Source organism: Elephas maximus, chromosome 4 (assembly GCF_024166365.1).
Source record: "Elephas maximus indicus isolate mEleMax1 chromosome 4, mEleMax1 primary haplotype, whole genome shotgun sequence".
In the NCBI taxonomy this organism is placed as follows: domain Eukaryota; kingdom Metazoa; phylum Chordata; class Mammalia; order Proboscidea; family Elephantidae; genus Elephas; species Elephas maximus.
The window spans coordinates 166,427,859-166,453,994 of NC_064822.1; the positions used below are offsets into that span (position 1 = coordinate 166,427,859).

Below are 26,136 nucleotides of genomic sequence, written 5' to 3' on the forward strand. Positions count from 1 at the left end.
CAAATGTAGAAGGTGTGTGTTATTTGCATAAAAATACCATGTTTGACCTTTTTTATTTCCTTCCTTGCTCTTATATATCCTTTCTTAACATGTTTTCCCTAAAGTCCCCTATCTTTTCAATTTGTATGTCATCTACTGTGGCCTAGAATATCTGATAACCAGGCACGTCAAAGTTGTCTCTGCTCTAAGGGTAAATGGACTTTGCCCTAGGAACTTCATAGAAGCAGAGTGATGGAATTTACACCTTTGGGACATCTGGCTTTGCTGCCCTTGGGCTTTTTTTTTTTTTTTTTAACCCAGTAGCTTCCCAGATAGTTGGTATTTGTAGGTGAGTGATGTATTACTGTATATATGTGAGAGGAAATTCATCTTTATTTTTAAATGTTTGAACTGCTAAACCAAAAAAACCAAACCCAGTGCTGTCAAGGACTGCTGGTAGGAGTTAAATATTGTGCTTCCGAAAATTTAAGAGATTTGATTTGTATGTTCTTGTCTTCCATGCTTTCAGGCTAGCAACATGGTGAGTGTCAAAATACATAACTTACTCTTTTGAAGAAATTATAAATTTTCTCATATGTAGAATCTCTTAAAGATTCTAGACTTTAATATATTGTTCACCTGTTTCCTATACAGATTTTGTTAATTTTCCTACAAAAAATGGATTTGCTACTAACCAAAACCCCTCCTGATGAGATAAAGAACAGTGTCTTACCAATGGTTTACAGAGCCCTAGAAGCTCCTTCCATTCAGATCCAGGTATAGTATTTGATTTGTTTTTCTTTAATAATGATTTTGATTCTTAAAGCAGAAGAAAGAAAGAAGGTACATTTTTGAGTTTAAATTATAAAATCTTTTATATAGCACTCATCAGTAGTATGTATTTATCTACTGAACTACATCATTGATTTATTGCTACTAAAGTGTATCTACTCTAACAAGTTTAAAGGATCAGTTGATAAAGACCTGCATTGTGAAATAAAATGATTCATTGCTTTTATTTATTAGAAATGCACTACTGTGGAAAAAAGGTTTGATTTATTGTAGCTTAGATTGTTGGTATATCCTCTTCTTTCTGTGTCTTACTAAATGGGTAATTGAAATATGAATTAAAGTGTGCTATTTTTTATGAAAGTGTCAGAGATAGTTGCCTTTTTCTTGTGAAAACATTAAGTAGGTATTCCCCTTACTCTTATTATTCTTTCATGCCTGGTACCTCAGTTTTCTATTTAGAAATGATGTTCCTCCTGCGTTGAAGTTAATTTGTGCACAGGCAGATGGAAAAGCAGATAATAATTTGGTATGACTGGCTGTAATATGTTTATAGTAATGTTTTTCTCCCAGAAAAACTAGCTTGGAACATCATATACTTTGCCAAACTTTTAGTTCCGTAGTCTGTCTGGTTCTGTGCACTGTCTGGAAAAACATTCTGAATCACAATTAAAAGTCTAATTTAGTTTTATTTTTTTTTTTTACTTTGAGAAATACATGCTTACGTTCAGAACATCTCATTGCACAAGTGGTTTTATATTTAAAGGTTTATAGTCTTTTTTGCCAGTATAGAAATTCTAGTAAAGAAAAACATGATTTTAATTTTTTTAAGCTATTGACCAAACTGCCATTTCTGATATCATTCAGTGGAAAGTCTTTAGTCACAGTCGAGTTAACTGGTATCATCACTGCTTGATAAGACCATGGTAAAGTGTATCTAAACAACTAGGGGAATACTAGAGCAAGAAACAAAATCTTTTTATCAAGCTTCATTCAAGTAGAAGGCTAGAAGGTAATTTCTGAAATTCATTTTTGAGACTTGATAGATATTTTTTAAGTGAAATTTGATTAAAAATATTTAGAATTGTTCTGAAAAACATTTGAAAATGTAGAAGATGTTTTGCAAAAGCTAGGAGCCTTAAAAAGAAGCTTTAATAGAATTGTATATATGAAATAGTTTTTTATTATTTACCTTTTAAATTAAGCCTAGAAGCTAAGTTCACCCCCCCCACCCCACGCACATACCAATTATAGACGAAGAAAGTATAAATTAAGAAGCAGAAAATCCTAAGAATTTGGTAATTGAGTTTCCTTAGGGTTTTTTTTGTTGGGGGGGGAGTGGGGGAGGTAGTTGTCATTGTTGTTAGTTCCTTTTCTTCTCCTCTTCTTAGGATCTTTATTTTGTCTCCTAGGAAGAAAGCCCTCGGATCCCTTAACTAAGTGATTTAGACAGAACTGAAGATTTGTCTCTTTGTAACCTGCTGCCCTGAGCTTGATTATACAGTGTAGCACTTTACAGTTGCTCTGCAATAATACAAGTGTTAGGGTTTCTTTGCTGAAAGCGTTTCTCTCTCATCATTGGTAGAATCAGTTAAAGGCTGATCTTCCTTAAGAAGATACCCCTTGTTAACAGGAGCATAGCATCTCACTGACTGCTCACCCTTGCTCATTCTCGTCTGCCATCTGTGGAAAGTGGTACCATAAATGTAACTTGCATTTCTTATCCTCTAATTATGTCCTCCACTTAAATATTATGGTTCTGAGTGGATATAAAAATATAACCCTTTTACATCTGCCTTTTGGATATAATTTGGGAATAAAGTAAAGGAAATAAAATATATGCCAGTATTTTGATAACATGTTCTCAGTAGTTAATTCATTTCTGTCTAACTATGAATGTCTTTAAGTCTGCTGAATATTGCCAATAGCTCCTTTCCTGATGTACATTTTTGCTTTCATTTTCTTCAGTACATAATCCCTTTTGTCATGCTTTGCTACAAAGATCATTGCTCATTCATCATGAAGGATCATTGTTCATCCTGCCCTTATAAGGGAGCTGACCTGTGTTTTCTTCAGCCAGTTAGTTCTCAAGCCATTTCTTCCTCTTTTGCTTCTCTGATTCAGTGCCCCATCTTCTATCATCATCCCTTTTCCTCTGTTATTCAGAGTTTCCAGCACTGGATGCCACGTATTAGTTAATAAAAAAAAAAAAATAAGAAGGACTTAAATAACTCTCCTGCTTCTATAAATGATACTTGTTTAAGGTTCAGAATTTGGAAGGACTTACAACTATAAAGAAATAAAAATCCTCTCTCTTTAAGATAACCATTGTTAACATTTTGGGATATATCCTTCCAGTCTTTTTTCTAAGTATACAGACAGACACTTATATATACATAAATAATTTAACAGAAAATTGGGATTATAACAGTTTCATTACATTTTTCTCCTGAATACCATTAAACAGTCTTTTAAAAAAAATTTTTTTTTTAAGTGTTTGTATTGTATCCTATAGGTATTGGTAGCTATAGGGTCGCTGTGAGTCGGAATCAACTTGATGGCAGTGGGTTTTTTTTTTTTGGTTTTGTGGATGTTGGTAACAACTAAGAAATCAGTTATTTAAGAAGAATTCTCTTTATGTGACTTTGTACTTGATTTTCTTTCATTGTAAAATATGGCAAAACTTAAGTATTCCTGATTTTAAAAAATTAACGAGGAATTGTGCTATCAGAGAAAGAGATTAGAAATTAGACTAGGGAGTTTTGAGACCATATGCTAATTATATGGCTGCACATGGTCTTCTGAGCCTGTTTCCTCATCTGTAAAATTGAAAAGTGATAACTGTTCTTCTTTCAAAGAGTTGTAAAGTTGTGAAGAGAACCAAATGATGTATGTGAAAGTTTATTTCAAACTATTTGACAAATGAGCCCTGCACATAAAATTTTTTTTTTTTAATATGAGAGAGAAAGGATGAGAGAATCTTTTCTGAAATTGATCCAAGGTTTATTTTCTTCCTAGGAACTCTGTCTAAACATCATCCCAACCTTTGCAAACCTTATAGAGTACCCATCCATGAAAAATGCTTTGATACCAAGAATTAAAAATGCATGTCTACAAACTTCTTCCCTTGCTGTAAGTAATTGCGTATTAAATTTTGTTTTCCTTTCACTTCTCAGTGGTTTAATTCATTTTCTTATTGTTCAACATCCTTTTGTTGTTCATGTATTTCTTCTTGGCTATAAAAAAAAAAAAATAGATAAATATACTACCAAAGTGGGCAATAACTATAGTTTTCCCTGGTGTGTAATTTATAATATTGCATCTCAAACCTTACTCCTTGTCCTCTTACTTTGAGTGCCCAATATAAAATGTAAGTTTTTTTTCTGCTTCAACTCACAATTTATTTTATTGGTAGCTTCAGAGTAATCATGAGAGCTTAACTTGGTATATAGCGTAAAAACTTTTTGAATAGCTATCTTTTATAAATGGCCTTTACTTTTAGTCCTCTATCTCTAATTTTTTATCCTCTAGCTACTTGCCTACTTTCAAAAAAAAGTACACTAAGGTAATAAGCTAATATGGATAAAAATGGGAGAAAATAGTTTTACTCAAAAAAATATAGGCGAAGGATAGTTACCTCCTTTGAATGTAAAATTTTAACACCAAGTTACTTGGTAGTCAAGGAAGGTAGAATAAATAACATAGTTTTTATTATCTCGTGTCAAGAGCAATAAAAGTCCCCAGTCTTTTCTGTAACCCTAAATTGTAAGAAGAATTTATCACAGAAGGAACATTGCATAGTCTTTTCAAATATTAGCTTTAGAGAAGAGGGAGAAATATCATCACCTGAAGAGTTTTTATATTGATGTCTGATAATGAACGTTTTATTAAATTTTTATTTTGTAAAGGCGGTTCTTTGGAGATCTCATCCGTTTTTATCTGGTGGAATGTGAATTTAAATTTTACAAAGTTAGTAGCTTAATAGAATTATAGGCACCCAATCTATTTTAGTTCTTGTTTTACTTTACAACTATCTAGTCCATTTTAGTTCTTGTTTTTTGCTGGAAAGTCTCTGAGATTGAAAACATACACAAAATAGGAAAAAATATCATTTATTGAAATGAACAATGGGCTAGAAGTCAAGAAACCTGAGTTCTTATTCTGACTCTACTAAAACTAGCCCTGTGGCTTTGGGCAAGTCACCATACCTCTAAGTCTCTTAAAAAACATAAAAAGGATATGAAATGAAGTCTTCTCTGACATTCTCAAATTTTATGACTGAATGTTCAAAATAGGTGGTAGTAATACGCAGCCTAGGAAACCCTATGGGGCAGTTCTGCTTTGTCCTGTGGGGTGGCTATGTCCTGTGGGGTGGCACGTAACAACAATATACAGCTTAAAATTGTTTTCAAAATGCCCTTTAAAGTTTTTTGAAAACCATAATATGCCTTATATTTTGGCAGTATAAATTTATCTCAAAGCACATATTATATTTCAGTCCTAGTAGATATGCAGAGTGAAGTGGGAGCATGGGTACTTGAATTAAATTACCATGTTTTACACAAATAACAGGCACATTATACTTTTTTTGGTCAACTGTGCAACCCCCTTGGGCATTATTTTCCTAGGCATGCTATGCACGTTATATGTGTGGGTGTGTGTTATTTCTGAAAAAATATGGTAATGCCCAGTTGTGTTTTTTTTTTTTTTTTTCCTTTTTAAGATACCAATAGAGCCCTGAAAAGCATCTTGTTAGCAAGGAGTTATAGTGAATGCATTAATGACAGTAACTCTGGAAAGTATTTGCATTTAACATAACCGCCTTCAGTGCTCCTATCTTCAATGTGACAAAGGTGAATTCCTGAGTTACATTTATAGACCTATACCTCTAAGGTTTAAAAATTCTACCTAGGAAACTTCCTGAAACACAAGTGAGAATTACTGTCCCCAGATAATAAAGAAAAATAAATTCTACAGAGAATTATATAAAATGCTCCAAGAAGTGTATTTGTGACTTACATGACTAATATTTTGTATATCATCAAAGAAAATAAAATTAAAGTAATATTTCCAGTTTCTCTTAAAATTTATGTATTATAGGAGAGTGCAGTGATTCCTTTTATAAAACCAATCCTAAGACCAAACCAAATCTTTAGATATCTTTTTTTTTAATTTATAATAACCCTTGTATTTGAATTTCAGAACACAGCCATACATTATTTTTCAGAAATGAGATTTCATTTTTCTTGCAGAAATATGGTGCTTTTTTAACCAACCAAATTAGTTTTTTTTTAGCTTTTTTTTTTTTAAACTGGTTTTATAGATACCGACTCAGAAAAGTCTGTCTTAACAAATTCTAGCTAAAACCAGAGTGTGAAATACTTATCAAAATAGTCAAGTGAATTACAGCTTTGATAACATAGCTTCTAAATGTCAGGTTTTAGTCACTATATTAAAGACATCTAGAAATAGAAAACTTCTTACGTAGAGCAAATATGGATACTCTTCACATGTTGAAATATTTATTTTAAGAATAAACCTGAGTTATAGAAAAATACTGGAATTGATCACTTGGTAGGGAGAATATAATCTTTTTTACAACTCAGATGCCCCCAAAGGAATGTTCTTAGTAAGCACGTATGTATATAGTAAAAGCTTCTCAAATTCTAATTACTTTATTTAAAATGTTGCAGAGTTGAAGTCATTTCTTATCTTTATCTAACTAGTGTCCTGGTGAAGCAATCGTAAATTCTTTCTTAAACAAGTAGGGGAAGTTAATAAATAAACAAACTTCTTATGTTAATAAAAGATAAGAGCCTTTAAACCTACTTTTATTCTTGAGATTTTAACATATATCTATGTGAAGATTAAATTTACATTTAAATATTTTCGATTTCAAAGACAAATGACTAATACAGTTTACCTCTTTTAATAGGTTCGTGTAAATTCATTAGTGTGCTTAGGAAAGATTTTGGAATACCTGGATAAGTGGTTTGTACTTGATGATATTCTACCCTTCTTACAACAAATTCCATCCAAGGAACCTGCGGTCCTCATGGGAATTTTAGGTAGCTGAAAACTTAATATCATTTTATCCTACTTTATTGTCTTACATGATGCAAGTAAATTTTCCAATTATAAAACCATTGTACTTGCCAGTAATTGAAGAATGATGGGATAAATGCCATAGTATACTTCTCTTTGGGTTAATTTTAGCAAAAGCAATAGAACCTTGACATTTATAAAGGAATAAGACATTTGGGGAACCTAGCTTCACTTATATCATGATAGCATATAGTTTTCCCCATAAAATCGTTCAAAGTAAGATAGGAGAACAAAGCTACTTGAAATGGTGATATAGGTCTTAATAGTAATAATAAAAAAATGAAAATTTATTTTATTTTATTATTTTTTATTATTACTATCTATATCTTATATATATCTTAATAGTAATAGCTAGTATGTGTTCGGTACTCAATTTATAAGAGGTACAATGCTAAGTACTTTGTCTGCATTGTTGTATTCCGTTCTCCCCAAAATCCAGTGAAATAGTAGATAAGGTTGCCATAAGTCAGAATCGGAATCGACTCAGGGGCAGCCAACAACAACATTTCTGTTTCACAAAGAGAATGAGGCTCAGAGAAGTTGAGTAAGTTATTCAGGGTCATGCAACTGATAAGTGGTTGAACTGTTTTTTTAGTTTAGATATGCATAAATCTTAACTAGTGTGTTTCAGTGCTAAAGTGTTGCTGTAGCATATTAGCCTCATAGCACATTCTATTCTAGTTAATTACAAATCACTCTGTCAGGAAACTCTGAAATTGCTTGTAAATAGTTAAAAATATGAAAGTCTGATCTGGAAGTGCCAGGGAGTACTGTGTTCGTAGAAATAGACATAGCTGTAGAATCACAAAAACATTAACAGTTTTAATTTTTACTAAATCTGAAGTTCTTTACTAATTTTGAAGAGATTACTACTCATCTCTGTATATCTTAACACTTTAAGCTATAGTGTCTAGCCTGTATGAAGCCATGAGTAAATATTTGTGAACCTCTGTAGACATAGAATTTCTGGGAAATGTTACAAAACTTTTCTGATCAAAGAGGTTAGTCTTTTTGAGAGTTTTGTATACCGGAAGAGAGCCCTGGTTCAAATCCAGATTCTGTCAATTCCTGGAGTGACTTTGAACAAGTTTTTAATCTATAAAATGAGGATAAAAATAACATCATTATAGGATTCTTGTGAGAATTCAGTGAGGCAACTGAAGACAAAGTACTGTGCATAGTGCTCGGCAAATAAGCAGTTAGTAGGCACTCAATAAAGTGCTTCTTTGAGTATGTAAACCATGTGTACTTTAACATGAGAATAATAAGAGAGAGTGTGTTCAAAAGCTTTGGGTTATGTGTAAAACACTCAGAACATAACTAGGAAAAGGATTCAGAGAATGAGGAGCACATGTACTCTGTTTGCCAAATGAAGGCTTTGTGGAATAGGTATAAAAAGCAGTACCTTGAAGGTCAGGTAAGTAGGTGAGGCAATGGGGAAGGGTAGTGTGAGATTGAGTTATATAGTATGAGGCTGTACCTGATTCTGATAACCGTTTAGTGTTATGCTATCATTAAACGTAGCCTTATGCCCAAAAAGTAACTATGTCATGATATTTAAATATGGACTGATGGTAAAGGCTGAAGTCATTCTAATCTGTATGTAAGAGCATCGTGATCCTAGGCACTGTTGGGAAAAATTTGTGACTATACTACTTACCAAGAGATTTCATGTAGGTACACTGTTTTCATGATCTCTATGAAACTCTGTGGGGCAGTTTTACTCTGTCCTGTAGGGTCGCTATGAGTCGGAATCGACTCGACGGCACTGGGTATTAATGGTGTTAAATTACAAAATGTGTCTTATTCTTTTCTATCAGGTATTTACAAATGTACATTTACTCATAAGAAGTTAGGAATCACCAAAGAACAGCTGGCTGGAAAAGTATTGCCTCATTTGATTCCCCTGAGTATTGAAAACAATCTTAATCTCAATCAGGTAGGAGTATTATTTATACTTTATTCAGTTTATTATTTTTTTTTGGCCTTAAATATGCAATTATACTATCTATAAAGATTGGTAAAACAAAGAAAAATATGCCATCAGAGTTAGATGAAGAAAGTTTGTGGATTCAAAGTAAAAATGTAAGTGAGATGGAAGGATGGATTTTTGAAGGCTTCATTGGAGGTAGTAAATGAGCAGGACTTTGAAAGATGTGTAGGATTTGGGGCTCCTTCAGATTTGGGGCTGAGAAGTTGACATGAACAAAGACAAAGTCATGGCTTTGGGAAGTGTACTAGTTATTTGTTACTGGATAACAAGTCATCACAAATGTAGTGGGTTAAAACAACCCATGTTTATTATCTCACAGTCTCGGTGGGTCACTCTAGCCAGGGTATGGTTTAGCTGGATCTTCTGCTCAAGATCTCCCACAATACTCCAGTCAAGGGCCAAAGTCTCATCTAAAAGTTCAACTGGGGAAGGAAGCTTCTAAGCTCACTTACATGGTTATTGGCAGGATTCAACTCCTTTAGGGGTGCTGGACGAAGGGCTTCAGTTCCTAATTGTTGGCTAGATGTCATCCTCAGTTCCTTGCCAAGTGGACCTCTCTAACATGGCAACTTGCTTCATCAAAGCAAGCAAGAAAGGGAGTCCACTAGCAAAATGGAAGTTAGCGTTTGTGTACTGTAATCAAGATAGTGGCATCCCATTATTTTTGCCATATTGTGTTGTTTAGAAGCAAGTCACAGGTCTTACCCACCCTCAGAAAGGGGATTACCTAAGGGCATGCGTTCCAGTATGAGATTTTAATTGGTGGCTATCTTAGAATCTGTCTGCCATACGGAATGGAGGTAGGTAGTCCCAAACTTAGGATGGGGTTCCATTACAATGACTCCATCTAAGTCTGTTCTGATGTAAGTCGAATATCTCTTTTTTTGGTTTTCACTATTATTGCCTTTTATTATCAGTATCTTTATAAATCTAGTCTTTGTCTTTGGGGGTTGGAAACATATATAAACATATATATATATATAAACTTAAAGATATAATACTTACATAAAAAAGTACACAAATCATAAAAATTTACTTCGATGAAGAGGAGTTGGATGACGTTAGCATTTTGTTTGGATGACGTTAGCATTTTGTCAGTTGTGGGGATAACTCCACTTGTGGAAGGTTCTGGATCATCTGGATTATTCCTGGGAATGGGATGGCGTTTCTAGTCAGAAAATTAGTGAGAATCGTCTGTATGATCCTTTACTTTTTTCTCCATATATTTTGCGATAACATCTCACTGCTTCCCAAATCCGCATGTCAACTTGAGCAAAGCAATCAGCTTTGGGTCCATGTTTCCAAGCAACTCAAGCTCCTGATTTAGTTTAGAAAACTAAGTCTGTACAGCAGTGTTTTGAGCAGTAAATCATAAAATTGAACATCTGCCAGTGAACATCTGAGAATGATAACATCGGTGTGCTGCAACATTGTATGTAGTACATATTACTAATAATAAGGTATACCAAAAAAAGACAGTTGCAAGTTGTAACTTGAATACATCTTAAGGTGAGGACAACCTGTAGTCCAATTTGACAAGAGGGAAATAGGGAGAAAAGATAAGTTAAGACTAAAGTAGATAGACTTTAAATGCCTGTCTGGTTTAGGTATTTGAACTTTCAAGATATAGTAAATGAGTAGAGGGATAATGTTTCAAAGATTACCATAGAATTATCTCTCTGCATACCTCTACTGCTGTAGTTACCACAACTATGTTCTTATGTGTCTCATTTTTTTTCCTTGAGATTATAAACTCCTAGTAGGCTGGTATTATAGCTTATTCTTCATTATATCCCCAGCACCTAGTGTAGTGCCAGAAACAAAAATATTTATTGAATTAAGAGAAAACTTGAGGTTCAGAGTAAAGACAAGGCGTTTTGTTCACAATAGGACTGATTTAATGAAGTATAATTGAAGAGACTGGGAAGGGTTCCTTTTTAACTGAGAGTGACTGAGAGTGATAGGCAGGCAAGATTTAGAATTAAGGGCTGAAAGTAAATAAGAGTAATGAGGGAAGCAGAAAGTTGGGAATTAAGCAAGAGAGCATTTCACATTGGAGAGGATGCTGAGTGAGTAGAGTTTTGGAGGTAGAGAAATTTGTAAAATTAATTAGATCAAACACTTTATTTGAAGTAGTAGAATAAACTTCTGAAAGGTTGTATCCCTAGATTTCAATTTTTGGCTTGATAGTTTCTTTAGTAGGGTTGAGGTTAGGTTTGGCAGAAAGGGAAAAAATGAATATTGGTAAAAAATAAGATGATAATATGACTAAGATAATCCTCAACTATTTTCATTTCTATTCTTCTCATATTTCTGATTCAGGGTGTTTTTAAATATTTCCAAATACTTGTTTTAGGATATATAACTTCATTTGAAATGTTACGTTAGTTTTCTTCAGCTTTATGATATTTCAGGGGTGAATTTTCATCAGCAGAAATACTTTGATTCATATCTTTTGATATTTTATACTAATTTGTCATGGATGTAGTCTCCTTTCCTATTCATTTTGTGGACAGCGTTCCTAATTCAAGACTACCCTCTTTGGTCAGTTTTTACCTCGCCTTCGCAGTTTCTTTTATGGGCCGTGGGTGGTATTGGTAGAGAGAAGGCGATAGTGATGGGGTCAGTATGTCTTGTTCCTCTTTCACAGGATCCTTAATTTCCCCCTCTTATTTCCTCCTTTCCCTTCACTGCCTTGTCTCTAAGGGGGGCACCCCCTTTCTTCTTTCTGATTCTCCCCAGAAGCAATGTTTCTCTGAGGTCACTACTTTAGTCCCACACACCGTCAGGCCCCTTTTCTGTAGCCAGTGCTATGAACCAGCAAGGCCTGAGCTGGGTTCAGTATTTAGACATTTAATGTTAGACTTTTTCCTTCTGGAGATGATTTTGTCTCTGCTTCTTCTGAGATTTGTACTTTATTCTTTTCACCAAGTTTTTATACCCTGTTCTCCCCTGCTGTCTTCACCCAGAAACTTGTAACAGCAGGCCCAGGAGCTGTGTTGGAATTTTGTTTTTCCTCTACTAGACTAGTAGGTAATTTGAATGTTATGGTGTTCTCTGTCTCCTAGGAGTGCTGAAGGCATGGGTCACATATGGTTTTATTTCCTCTCCTTGTTGATTTTATGATTTTTTTTTCTTATAAGGGTGTAAAGTGAAAAATCAGGCAGCCGTCAAGCCTCTCCATATCTTGAAATTTTTTTTTTTATTAACTTTTATTAAGCTTCAAGTGAACCTTTACAAATCCAATCAGTCTGTCACATATAAGTTTACATACATCTCACTCCCTACTCCCACTTGCTCTCCCCCTCTTGACTCAGCCCTTTCAGTCTCTCCTTTCGTGACAATTTTGCCGGCTTCCCTCTCTTTCTATCCTCCCATCCCCCCTCCAGACAAGAGTTGCCAACACAATCTCAAGTGTCCACCTGATATAATTAGCTCACTCTTCATCAGCGTCTCTCTCCCACCCACTGACCAGTCCCTTTCATGTCTGATGAGTTGTCTTCGGGGATGGTTCCTGTCCTGTGCCAACAGAAGGTCTGGGGAGCATGGCCGCCGGGATTCCTCTAGTCTCAGTCAGACCATTAAGTTTGGTCTTTTTATGAGAATTTGGGGTCTGTATCCCACTGATCTCCTGCTCCCTCAGGGGTCCTCTGCTGTGCTCCCTGTCAGGGCAGTCATCGACTGTGGCCGGGCACCAACTAGTTCTTCTGGTCTCAGGATGATGTAGGTCTCTGGTTCATGTGGCCCTTTCTGTCTCTTGGGCTCTTAGTTGTCGTGTGGCCTTGGTGTTCTTCATTTTCCTTTGCTCCAGGTGGGTTGAGACCAATTGCTGCATCTTAGATGGTCGCTTGTTAGCATTTAAGACCCCAGACGCCACATTTCAAAGTGGGATGCAGAATGATTTCATAATAGAATTATTTTGCCAATTGACTTAGAAGTCCCCGCAAACCATGTTCCCCAGACCCCCGCCCTTGCTCTGCTGACCTTTGAAGCATTCATTTTATCCCGGAAACTTCTTTGCTTTTGGTCCAGTCCAATTGAGCTGACCTTCCATGTATTGAGTGTTGTCTTTCCCTTCACCTAAAGCAGTTCTTATCTACTGATTAATCAATAAAAAACCCTCTCCCACCCTCCCTCCCTCCCCCCTCGTAAGCACAAAAGCATGTGTTCTTCTCAGGTTTACTATTTCTCAAGATCTTATAATAGTGGTCTTATACAATATTTGTCCTTTTGCCTCTGACTAATTTCGCTCAGCATAATGCCTTCCAGGTTCCTCCATGTTATGAAATGTTTCACAGATTTGTCACTGTTCTTTATCGATGCGTAGTATTCCATTGTGTGAATATACCACAATTTATTTACCCATTCATCCGTCGATGGACACCTTGGTTGCTTCCAGCTTTTTGCTATTGTAAACAGAGCTGCAGTAAACATGGGTGTGCATATATCTGTTTGTATGAAGGCTCTTGTATCTCTAAGGTATATTCCGAGGAGTGGGGTTTCTGGGTTGTATGGTAGTTCTATTTCTAACTGTTTAAGATAACGCCAGATAGATTTCCAAAGTGGTTGTACCATTTTACATTCTAACCAGCTGTGTATAAGAGTTCCAATCTCTCCGCAGCCTCTCCAACATTTATTATTTTGTGTTTTTTGGATTAATGCCAGCCTTGCTGGTGTGAGATGGAATCTCATCGTAGTTTTAATTTGCATTTCTCTAATGGCTAATGATCGAGAGCATTTTCTCATGTCTCTGTTGGCTGCCTGAATATCTTCTTTAGTGAAATGTGTGTTCATATCCTTTGCCCACTTTTTGATTGGGTTGTTTGTCTTTTTGTGGTTGAGTTTTGACAGAATCATGTAGATTTTAGAGATCCGGCGCTGGTCGGAGATGTCATAGCTGAAAATTCTTTCCCAGTCTGTAGGTGGTCTTTTTACTCTTTTGGTGAAGTCTTTAGATGAGCATAGGTGTTTGATTTTTAGGAGCTCCCAGTTATCTGGTTTCTCTTCATCATTTTTGGTAATGTTTTGTATTCTGTTTATGCCTTGTATTAGAGCTCTTAGGGTTGTCCCAATTTTTTCTTCCATGATCTTTATCGTTTTAGTCTTTATGTTTAGGTCTTTGATCCACTTGGAGTTAGTTTTTGTGCATGGTGTAAGGTATGGGTCCTGTTTCATTTTTTTGCAAATGGATATCCAGTTATGCCAGCACCATTTGTTAAAAAGGCTATCTTTTCCCCAATTAATTGACACTGGTCCTTTGTCAAATATCAGCTGCTCATACGTGGATGGATCTATGTCTGGGTTCTCAATTCTGTTCCATTGGTCTATGTGCCTGTTGTTGTACCAGTACCAGGCTGTTTTGACTACTGTGGCTGTATAATAGGTTCTGAAATCAGATAAAGTGAGGCCTCCCTCTTTCTTCTTCTTTTTCAGTAGTGCTTTGCTTATCCAGGGCTTCTTTCCCTTCCATATGAAATTGGTGATTTGTTTCTCTATCCCCTTAAAATATGACATTGAAATTTGGATCGGAAGTGCGTTAAACGTATAGATGGCTTTTGGTAGAATAGACATTTTTACTATGTTAAGTCTTCCTATCCATGAGCAAGGTATGTTTTTCCACTTAAGTATGTCCTTTTGAATTTCTTGTAGTAGAGCTTTGTAGTTTTCTTTCTATAGGTCTTTTACATCCTTGGTAAGATTTATTCCTAAGTATCTTATCTTCTTGGTGGCTACTGTGAATGGTATTGATTTGGTTATTTCCTCTTCGGTGTTCTTTTTGTTGATACAGAGGAATCCAAGTGATTTTTGTATGTTTATTTTATAACCTGAGACTCTGCCAAACTCTTCTATTAGTTTCAGTAGTTTTCTGGAGGATTCCTTAGGGTTTTCTGTGTATATAATCATGTCATCTGCAAATAGTGATAATTTTACTTCCTCCTTGCCAATCCGGATACCTTTTATTTCTTTGTCTAGCCTAATTGCCCTGGCTAGGACTTCCAGCACGATGTTGAATAAGAGCGGTGATAAAGGGCATCCTTGTCTGGTTCCCGTTCTCAAGGGAAATGCCCTTTATTATGTTGAGGAATTTTCCTTCAATTCCTATTTTGGTAAGAGTTTTTATCATAAATGGGTGTTGAACTTTGTCAAATGCCTTTTCTGCATCAATTGATAAGACCATGTGGTTTTTGTCTTTTGTTTTATTTATGTGATGGATTACATTAATGGTTTTTCTGATATTAAACCAGCCTTGCCTTGCATACCTGGTATAAATCCCACTTGATCAGGGTGAATTATTTTTTTGATGTGTTGTTGGATTCTATTGGCTAGAATTTTGTTGAGGATTTTTGCATCTATGTTCATGAGGGATATAGGTCTATAATTTTCTTTTTTTGTAATGTCTTTACCTGGTTTTGGTATCAGGGAGATGGTGGCTTCATAGAATGAGTTGGGTAGTATTCCGTCATTTTCTATGCTTTGGAATACCTTCAGAAGTAGTGGTGTTAACTCTTCTCTGAAAGTTTGGAAGAACTCTGCAGTGAAGCCGTCCGGGCCAGGGCTTTTTTTTGTTGGGAGTTTTTTGATTACTGTTTCAATCTCTTTTTTTGTTATGGGTCTATTTAGTTGTTCTACTTCTGAATGTGTTAGTTTAGGTAGGTAGTGTTTTTCCAGGAATTCATCCATTTCTTCTAGGTTTTCAAATTTGTTAGAGTACAATTTTTCATAATAATCTAAAATGATTCTTTTAATTTCATTTGGTTCTGTTGTGATGTGGTCCTTCTCGTTTCTTATTTGGGTTATTTGTTTCCTTTCCTGTATTTCTTTAGTCAGTCTAGCCAGTGGTTTATCAATTTTGTTAATTTTTTCAAAGAACCAGCTTTTGGCTTTGTTAATTCTTTCAATTGTTTTTCTGTTCTCTAATTCATTTAGTTCAGCTCTAATTTTTATTATTTGTTTTCTTCTGGTGCCTGATGGATTCTTTTGTTGCTCACTTTCTATTTGTTCAAGTTGTAGGGACAGTTCTCTGATTTTGGCTCTTTCTTCCTTTTGTATGTGTGCATTTATCGATATAAATTGGCCTCTGAGCACTGCTTTTGCTGTGTCCCAGAGGTTTTGATAGGAAGTATTTTCATTCTCGTTGCTTTCTAAGAATTTCCTTATTCCCTCCTTAATGTCTTCTATAACCCAGTCTTTTTTCAGGAGGGTATTGTTCATTTTCCAAGTATTTGATTTCTTTTCCCTAGTTTTTCTGTTATTGATCTCTAGTTTTAATGCCTTGTGGTCTGAGAAGATGCTTTGTAATATTTCGATGTTTTGGACTCTGCAAAGGTTTGTTTTATGATCTAATATGTGGTTTATTCTAGAGAATGTTCCATGTGCGCTAGAAAAAAAAGTATATTTTGCAGCAGTTGGGTGGAGAGTTCTGTATAAGTCAATGAGGTCAAGTTGGTTGATTGTTGTAATTAGATCTTCCGTGTCTCTGTTGAGCTTCTTACTGGATGTCCTGTCCTTCTCCGAAAGTGGTGTGTTGAAGTCGCCTACTATAATTGTGGAGGTATCTATCTCACTTTTCAATTCTGTTAAAATTTAATTTATGTATCGTGCAGCCCTGTCATTAGGTGCATAAATATTTAATATGGTTATGTCTTCCTGATCAATTGTCCCTTTTATCATTATATAGAGTCCTTCTTTATCCTTTGTGGTGGATTTAAGTCTAAAGTCTATTTTGTCAGAAATTAATATTGCTACTCCTTTTTTGCTTATTGTTTGCTTGATATATTTTTTTCCATCCTTTGAGTTTTAGTTTGTTTGTGTCTCTAAGTCTAAGGTGTGTCTCTTGTAGGCAGCATATAGATGGATCGTGTTTGTTTATTCAGTCTGTGACTCTCTGTCTCTTTATTGGTGCATTTAGTCCATTTACATTCAGGGTAATTATAGATAAATAAGTTTTTAGTGCTGTCATTTTGATGCCTTTTTATGTGTGTTGTTGACAATTTCATTTTTCCACATACTTTTTTGTGCTGAGGCGTTTTTCTTAGTAAATTGTGAGATCCTCATTTTCATAGTGTTTGACTTTATGTTAGTTGAGTCGTTATATTTTTCTTGGCTTTTATCTTGAGTTATAGAGTTGTTATACCTTTTTGTGGTTACCTTATTATTTACCCCTATTTTTCTAAGTAAAAACCTAACTTGTATTGTTCTATATCGCCTTGTATCACTCTCCATATGGCAGTTCAATGCCTCCTGTATTTAGTCCCTCTTTTTGATTATTGTGATCTTTTACCTATTGACTTCCATGATTCCCTGTTATGTGTATTTTTTTTTTAATTAATCTTAATTTGTTTGTTTTTGTGATTTCCCTATTTGAGTTGATATCAGGGCGTTCTGTTTTGTGACCTCGTGTTGTGCTGATATCTGATATTATTGGTTCTCTGACCAAACAATATCCTTTAGTATTTCTTGTAGCTTTGGTTTGGTTTTTGCAAATTCTCTAAACTTGTGTTTATCTGTAAATATCTTAATTTCGCCTTCATATTTCAGAGAGAGTTTTGCTGGATATATGATCCTTGGCCGGCAGTTTTTCTCCTTCAGTGTTCTGTATATGTCGTCCCATTCCCTTCTTGCCTGCATGGTTTCTGCTGAGTAGTCTGAACTTATTCTTATCGATTCTCCCTTGAAGGAAACCTTTCTTTTCTCCCTGGCTGCTTTTAAAATTTTCTGTTTATCTTTGGTTTGGGCGAGTTTGATGATAATATGTCTTGGTGTTTTTCTTTTTGGATCAATCTTAAATGGGATTCAATGAGCATCTTGGATAGATTTCCTTTCGTCTTGCATGATGTCAGGGAAGTTTTCTGTCAGGAGTTCTTCAACTATTTTCTCTGTGTTTTCTGTCCCCCCTCTCTGTTCTAGGACTCCAATCACCCGCAAGTTATCCTTCTTGATAGAGTCCCACATAATTCTTAGGGTTTCTTCATTTTTTTTAATTCTTTTATCTGATTTATTTTTCAGCTATGTTGGTGTTGATTCCCTGGTCCTCCCGATGTCCCAGTCTGCATTCTAATTGCTCGAGTCTGCTCCTCTGACTTCCTATTGCGTTGTCTAATTCTGTAATTTTATTGGTAATCTTTTGGATTTCTACATGCTGTCTCTCGATGGATTCTTGCAACTTATTAATTTTTCCACTATGTTCTTGAATAATCTTTTTGAGTTCTTCAACAGTTTTATCAGTGTGTTCCTTGGCTTTTTCTGCAGTTATCCTAATTTCATTTGTGATATCTTTAAGCATTCTGTAAATTAGTTTTTTATATTCTGTATCTGATAATTCCAGGATTGTATCTTCATTAGGGAAAGATTTTGATTCTTTTGTTTGGGGGGTTGGAGAAGCTGTCATGGTCTGCTTCTTTAAGTGGTTTGATATGGATTGTTGTCTCCGAGCCATCACTGGGAAACTAATTTTTCCAGAAAACCTGCTAAAAAAAAAGTGCAGTCAGATCCCTATCAGAGTTCTCCCTCTGGCTCAGGCTATTCGGATGTTAATGAAGCCGCCTGGGGAGGGTGGGGGAGGGAACAGAGAGATAGGAGAGTAGCACCGCAGAATATAGCCAGAGTTGCTTGTCTTGCTTGGAATGACTATTATATCTGAGATTCCCGTGGGGCGCGTCGCCTATGTGTGCTGGCTGTGTGGAGATTGCCCCCAGGGGGTCTGGCCCGCTGGAGTCACGGTCAGATCCTCCGCTTCCAGCCCCATGCCCAGCGTCAAGGCTCCCCTACTGGGACGGTGTACTCTCGACTCCAAAATCAGTCGCTGCCTCCTGGGGACTTCTCGTCCCTCCAGCCGCGTGGCCGTGCCGCCTCTACGAACCAGTTGGGCCCCCTCCCGGGGTTAGTTCAGTGGGTGGAGCAGCTCCCCGTGCTTGTGCGTGACCGAGTGTCCCAGCTGGGACGCTGTTCTCCCTGCTCCAATACCAGTCGCTGCCTCCCGGGGAATTCTCCTACCGGCTGCGTCCCACGCCGCCCGCATGACCTGGCTGGGCCCCGTCCCGGTGTTAGTTCAGGGGGGTGGAGCAGCTCTCCGTGTTTATGCCCTACCTGCGTCCAGTCCAAATCCCGGCGGGACGGTTCCCCGGCTGGTATGCTGCTCCCCCCGTTCCAAGACCAGTCACTGCCTCCCGGGGACTTCTCCTACCGGCTGCGTCCCACGCCGCCCGCGGAACCGGCTGGTCCCCCTCCCAGGGTTAGTTCAGCGGGGTGGAGCAGCTCTCTGTGCTTGTGCCGTACCTGACTGGTACGCTGGCTCCAGGCTCTGAAAACAATCGCTGCTTCCCCGTATTAGTTCGTTCTCCGTCTCTAAATCTGTGTTTGTTGTTCAGGGTTCGTAGATTGTTATGTATGTGATCGATTCACTTGTTTTTCCGAGTCTTTGTTGTAAGAGGGATCCGAGGTAGCGTCTGCCTAGTCCACCATCTTGGCTCCGCCCCCCATATCTTGAAATTTTTAATCAAGATTTTTTCCCTTTTTTGAGAATGTAGAATTGGACCTATGGTAATAATTTCTTAGAAGATTTATGCAAGGCTTGGAGCCAGATAACTCAGGGTCAGAATCTGTAATTGAGAATAGAAGACCTTGATTCCAATTTCTATAGTCTGATCAGAGCAGGGTTAAAGGAAATAGGTTGTATTGTGGTTATGTGAGGGGCCTACTCTTCATATTTTGGAGAAAACTAAAGTCTCCTTTACTAATCCGTAAGATCCTTGAGGAAAGGACTATGTTGTCGTCCTTGTAACCAGCACCTGGAACAGTGACTGGCGCAGAGTACATGTTCAATAAATGTTTGAATTAATGAGGAAAAAATTAATAAATATTTATCAGTACTTTTAGGTAATATATATATATATATAATCCATTTTTGAACACTTGAGTCTTTGTGATTGAAAAGATATGTGAACAATCCTTGAATTAAGAAAAAGCAACAGGGGCTTTATTATGTAAAAAGTGCAGTTGTTGTTCAGTGCTGTTGAGTTGATTTCAACTCATAGCGACCCCATGAGACAGAGTAGAACTGCCCCATAGAGTTTTCTAGGCAAAAAGTACAGTAGATGCCATTTTCATTTAAGCAGCCGTGAACAGGTAATAATATTGGCCCTAGTTTAAAAGTTCGTACATGGCACTAGTATTTTGTTGAAATGAACGCCTTTCCACTGGATTGTATCTCACATATACAGAGACGGTTTTACTCACTGCCAAACCTTCACTGCTTAGTAAAGTGACTGGCTCATACTAGGGACTCAAATAGTGACTAACGAGTAGCATATTGAAAGATAGCTTTGCAGGGTGTAGGCAGAAGTAGTTAACGACTGATAAAAATCTTAATGGAATTAAAAGCTAAGAACAAAGAACTCTAAGGAGAGGACTTTTGTTGCCTTCCCAAGCATCTTTGATCTCAGGAACGGGTAATGAGACTGGATAGAAATGGAGAAAATAGTACTAACGACAAAGTGTAAGTGCTTTGTTTATTCACTGACACCTCAATAGAAGATTCATGCAGAAGTTTATAGTTGAGCTTCAGTCAGAAAACAGTAGGGAAGAGATAATTCAACTGATTTATTTTACTTTTCCTCATTGATAATTTGTTTTAATAAGCCGTGGAAAAGTTTAGCATCTACTATTTTTTTTTTTATTTTTCAATGTTAAATCTGTTTTTTTATTGCAGAAATGTATTTATGCACAACTGCTTTGTCTTTAGTGTAGCAGTAAATAAATTGAAAGCAGTTGAAACTTTACCTGAAGCTTCTTTGCAATTATCACTAAATCCAGAACCAGAGGGCCCTTTAGAGATATAATTTTGGCTGCTCCTTTTTACAGAAAGAGTTGCCCAGAGTCATTCAGCTATTATGAAAAGGAAATCTGATGTAGAAACTGGTTACATGCCTGTTTGTCTACATTATATTGCTCACAGTCCCTAAATAGGTGTCTGTATAGATAGGTGTGTATGAGTTTAATAAAAGCATTGTTTGAGAGAAACAGATAATATCCACCTTCTCTGTATAGTTGTAATTTCAGGGGAATTTTATGCAACTTGATTAAGAAGAAATCCATTGATGTTAGGATCTGTAATTTGCATTTGAGTGTATCTTAGATTTCTAGAACTGAGCCTGCCTGTAAAGTACTGTTAGGCTCAGAATGGTGAAAACACTATTAGTCTCTTACAGTAAAACCTGGGAAAGGGGGCATAAGGGTAAGGCAGAAGCCTGTCAGAAAAGGAAAACTCAAGTGCTTTCTACTAAAAAGTGGTAACCCTGTCAAAGGTGGAAAACTTGGAAGACCTGAAAAACAAGGCAGTCCTGTTGAGTTTCAGCTGTCACAGGTTTCACTGTAATGATAATTAAAAAAAAATTCAATAATCACATTTTATATAGGGTTGGAGTCAAAATACTGCACATAAGGCAAAAATCAGACATAGTCATGATTATCTTGAAAATTCCCTAAGTTGTTAATAAAGTTCAATATCAGTGGTCTCATTCCTAACTCTTCATGCAGACTGAAGTAAGGGGACTACTGAACTGACTGAAGCCGGTAGTGTCCTTGTCTCGCTATGAGTACCATTTTGCTTTCATAGCTACCAGATCCCTAGCTATGAAAGCAAGATGGATGGAACATTATAGAATTATAGTTCCTTTGCTTGTTTTCAGGGTTTACTCCAGTCTCTTTATAAATATTAAACCTTTGTAGCCTAAATGTTGATTGCTTGTCACGAGGATTAAATGAAATAGTGGAATCCCATCTTGCCACAGGATAAAGTCAGAGACCAAATGATAATGCCATTCCATTTTACTTCAGCAATACTTTTTAAAAATGTTTTATTTGTTAAATTTTATCCTTTGTTCTTAAGAACTTTAGGTAATTGTGAAGATCAATGTAACAAGATTTTATATCAGATTTCAAAATATTATGATCACATGAGTAAATTTGGAACTTCCTAAAGAATCTTTTCTTTCAGGATTTCTCTGGTTTGTCCCTAGCAGCTTAAAAACAACAACAACAACAAGAAAAGTAGCCATTCCAGAATAAAATACCACTAGAAAACTAATAATGCTTTCCATTTCATATAGGATTCTGGCTAAAGTAATATGAAATTATTTAGTTGATAGCTTAACAGACCAATGGATAATTTATCTTTGATCTTCCACATATGTATTAAAGCAGCAGAAGTTTTAACTGGAAATTAGAAAGAACTAATAAATATCAGGATGGTGAACTATTGAAATGGACTTTTTCTTAAATTGTATTTTTCCTTGAGGAAAATAGATGATTACCTTTCTCCAGGATAGTTTTGGCTGTTTTTCAAATTGTGAGTCATAGTGCATTAATAGAGTGTAAAAAAAAAAAAAAAACCATTAGTGGGTGGAAAAATCAATTCCATAGACCACAAACATTTCTTAAAAATATTGACCAGAATAGCAAATATTAGAGTGTATTACACATAATAACCAAGTATTATTTTGTGAAACTTGATTAAGTTTTGGTGCTTGTGTGTTTGTGTTATAATTTAAAATGAACGTCTTCTTATGAGTTGTGATCAAACAAGTTTGAAAATTACTGATTTAGGTTAGTGGTAAAAACTGTGTATGGTATTGAGGAAAGATGAGCAGGGCATATATGTGTGTCAAAAGTAATCTGTACTGTTTGAAGTCAGGATACTGCTTACTCATGGGGGGTGGGGTCTGGTAAGGACTGGTAGGAGACATACAGAGGCTTCTGGGGTGCTGAGAATGTTCTGCGTCTTCATCTGACTGCTAGTTACGTCTGTATGTTCAGTTGTGGATTCTTTGAACTGTGCGCTTATATGTATATTTTTCAGTTGGTATATTATACTTGAAATAAAAATTAAAAAAAAAAACTAATCAGAAAGTCAGTTGTGGTAAACTGCTAAGGAAATACGCCCATTGTACTTTCATGATAAGACAAAGGAGAAGCCAATGATAAGAGTGTGGTGAGATACAGTGCAGTACTGTAGAAACAAACACAAGCTTTGGAGACAGGCTCAGTATGAATTCTAGCTCCACCATTTAGTTTTGTAAGTTATATAATATCTCTGAGTAAGTTATTTTATCTGTCACTGAGCCTGAATTTCCTCACTTCTGAAATAGAAATTTTAGTGAACCTACCATGAATAGTTATGAGGATTAATAAAATAGCACCCAGCACAAAGATGTATTATAAGATTTGAGGAGGGGAGGAAAGCAGTTTCTAGATTCTTTCTGCAATATATGGTATTATTCAAAGACATTGCTTATGATGATCCTGAAGTGCCATAAGAGTTATTATCATTTAACTGAAGCTTAAATTACATTAAGACATAGTATTAAGTTATACATTATTAGCGTTAATTATTTGAAAGTTGGGTTAGATACGTTTAATATTTCTGGTAACTTTTTATTTTTGTGTTAACTTTTTAGAGAAAAAGGATTATTTTAGCCAAAACTGTTATTTTTATAACAGTCTGAATAATCAGGAATTTTCCATGAATTATTAAGTAAAGTGTTTACAGATACACACAAATTTCAAATGGTCAATTTTGGATTACCCTAGGGAAATCAATATGTAATAACTGCCGGAGGTGAACTTGTATAAAAAACCAAAACAAACCAACAAAAAACGTTACTGTTGAGTCAATTGTGATTCATAGTGACCCTGTAGGATGGAGTAGAACCAGCCCCATAGGGCTTCCAAGACTGTAATCTTTACAGAAGCAGACTGCTACTTCTTTCTCCCGTCGACCTTTCTGTTAGCAGCCGAACACTTAACCACTGTGCTGCCAGGGCTCCTTATATAGGACCCTTGAATAATAGCTATTAGATAATTTGGGATATAAAACTCATTAAGACATGTCTTCTGGAACTTAAAAGCCTCCTGAACTATTATATGACCATCATGCAAAGGTATTGTAAAAACTGGCTATGATATCCTGAGCTTAAGTACACTTTCCTTGCTGTGACATCAGCAGTATGAGTGAGTTGTAGTCTTGTAAAAATTAAGACTATTATCTTGATTGGTTATATTTGCTGCTAACTTGAAACATTATAACCATCTCAATTTCTTATCATACCAGTTCAACTCTTTCATTTCCGTCATAAAAGAGATGCTTAATAGATTGGAGTCTGAACATAAGACTAAACTGGAACAGCTCCATATAATGCAAGAACAGCAGAAGTAAGTAGACTGCAATTGAATTGCACATGGTTCAGCAGTGAGATTGAAGTTATATCATTAATTTTCTGGAATATGAAAGAGAAAAATTGCGAGATTTTAACTTGACCATATGTAAAACATTCTTTTAATACATTAATAAGTTGAATTGAGTTAAAATGGGGTATTGAAAATCTATTGTTATTTTTTAATACAAAAGTATAATATGTTATAATTTTAGTTTTTTCTGTACATAATGAAAATTCTATTCAGAGAAATTCCCTTGTCAGCATTGTAAATTCAGGTTGCTGATCACTAAGGGCACTACTTATAAATATTTTTCAAATCTCTGGTGTTTTGATTTCTCCCTTTCTCTTTTCTCAAACCTCTAGAACATTTATAGAGCATTCATTTCATATGTAGTACCACACTACCTACCTCTTTTTATTTTTTGGAAAGATTTTCTAAATTATTTGCAAACATTTCCAGGAGAAGAAGGGAAAGGTGAAAATGGCCAATTTATGAAAATGAAAGCTCCACTGTAATCTTTGCCCCAGAGCAAAACACATGATTTTAGGCTGCCTGTTAACATTTGCTCCTGAACCAGAAGACGTCAATGAGTCAAAGAGATAGCAATCATGAGCAGGATCCTCAAATGGAAATTCTTTAGCTTCTGCCCCAGTGCAAGATGAAAGCTTCTGTAAAGTAAATATGTATAGAATGCGGTGAAGTTGAACCTAAACAAACTGTATACGTGCTAAGTATTTTGTGACATACACCAAACCCGTTGCTATTGAGTCGATTCTGACGCAGCTATAGCACTTAATCACTGGGCCACCAGGGCTCCTTGTGACATGTGTGATATTTGATGGATTAACTGTATTAACATAGAAGCCCTGAAAAATAATTTTTTTCATTTATTTTGTTGTTGAGAATATATGCAGCAACACATACAATGAGTTCATCTGTTTCTGCATGTGCAGTTCAGTGACACTGATTACATTCTTGGAATTGTACAACCATTCTCGCCCTCCTTTTCTGAGTTGTTTCTCCCCCCGTCAACATAAACTCACTGCCCCCTAAGCTTTCTGTCTAATTTTTCCAGTTGCTGTTGTCACTTTGATCCCGTATAGACAGTTCTTAAAAGAGCATAATGCTCAAAGCAGACATTGTTTTTTTTTTTTTAACCAGTTTAGCTAAACTATTGTTTGGTTTTAAGACTTCAGGGGATGTTTTTGGTTTAAGATTTAAAGATTATCTCATGGCAGTAGTTTCAAGGGTTGGTCCAGCCTCCATGACTTCAGAAAGTCTGGAGTCCATGAGAATTGGAAATTCTGTGTGTTCCTCCTTTTGATCAGGATTCTAGTAAGGATTCTCTAGAAGAATCTTTGTTCAAAACATACAGTAATGTTAGCCAGATACCATCCAGGTCTTCTGAAAAAATAATTTTTAAAAATCTATAACAAACAAAATTTTATTATCTAGTATTTGTACTTGAGGGGGAAATTAGCCTACTCTTTTTTCTGCCTTACTAAATCCTACCTGTTTTTCAAGGCATAGATCTGGCCCACATTTTGGGTGATTCTAGCATTTATTGTTAGTATCACAGCTTTTAAAACTTAAGTTCCCCATATCATATCTTGTCTCTCACTGAGATTCTAAGCTGTTTGAATGCAAGAACCATGCTTGCCTGGTTTTATGGCACTCTGAGTAAATTCTTTACTAAATCTCAAATGGTGAGTTAAAAAGAGTTTTATATACAAATGTTAAGTTTTGGGGCAAGCAGACATTAATAATAGAAAGTAATGGAACAGCTTATGCCTTTTCTTAATGAAGTCACAGTTTGTTTAAGGTCTAACAAATTTTCCATGTGGATAAACTATCTTTAGTATTAAGTATTTAAAAAGCATGCATTTCTGTTTATTGCTTATTTTATCATAATTCAACTCTCTCTTACAGGTCTTTGGACATAGGAAATCAAATGAATGCTTCTGAAGAGACAAAAATTACAAATGTTGGGAATCAGGTAAGAGGGCATTTAAATTAATTTTTGTAGAAAGTGCTTGACAGTATGCTTCATGGGGGGG

General features: G+C 35.8%; 1 protein-coding gene across 3 annotated transcripts in view; it reads left to right on the plus strand.

The window, feature by feature from the left end:
- SCYL2 (SCY1 like pseudokinase 2) overlaps positions 1-26,136 on the plus strand; it is an 89,993-nt gene that overhangs the window by 58,166 nt on the left and 5,691 nt on the right. For all 3 annotated transcript variants that reach the window (XM_049884143.1, XM_049884141.1, XM_049884142.1), the window contains exons 10-15: positions 634-756; positions 3,787-3,900; positions 6,704-6,836; positions 8,694-8,812; positions 23,973-24,073; positions 26,009-26,075. In XM_049884143.1, the coding sequence (XP_049740100.1) occupies positions 634-756; positions 3,787-3,900; positions 6,704-6,836; positions 8,694-8,812; positions 23,973-24,073; positions 26,009-26,075 (657 nt within the window). The remainder of the gene's footprint in view (positions 1-633; positions 757-3,786; positions 3,901-6,703; positions 6,837-8,693; positions 8,813-23,972; positions 24,074-26,008; positions 26,076-26,136) is intronic.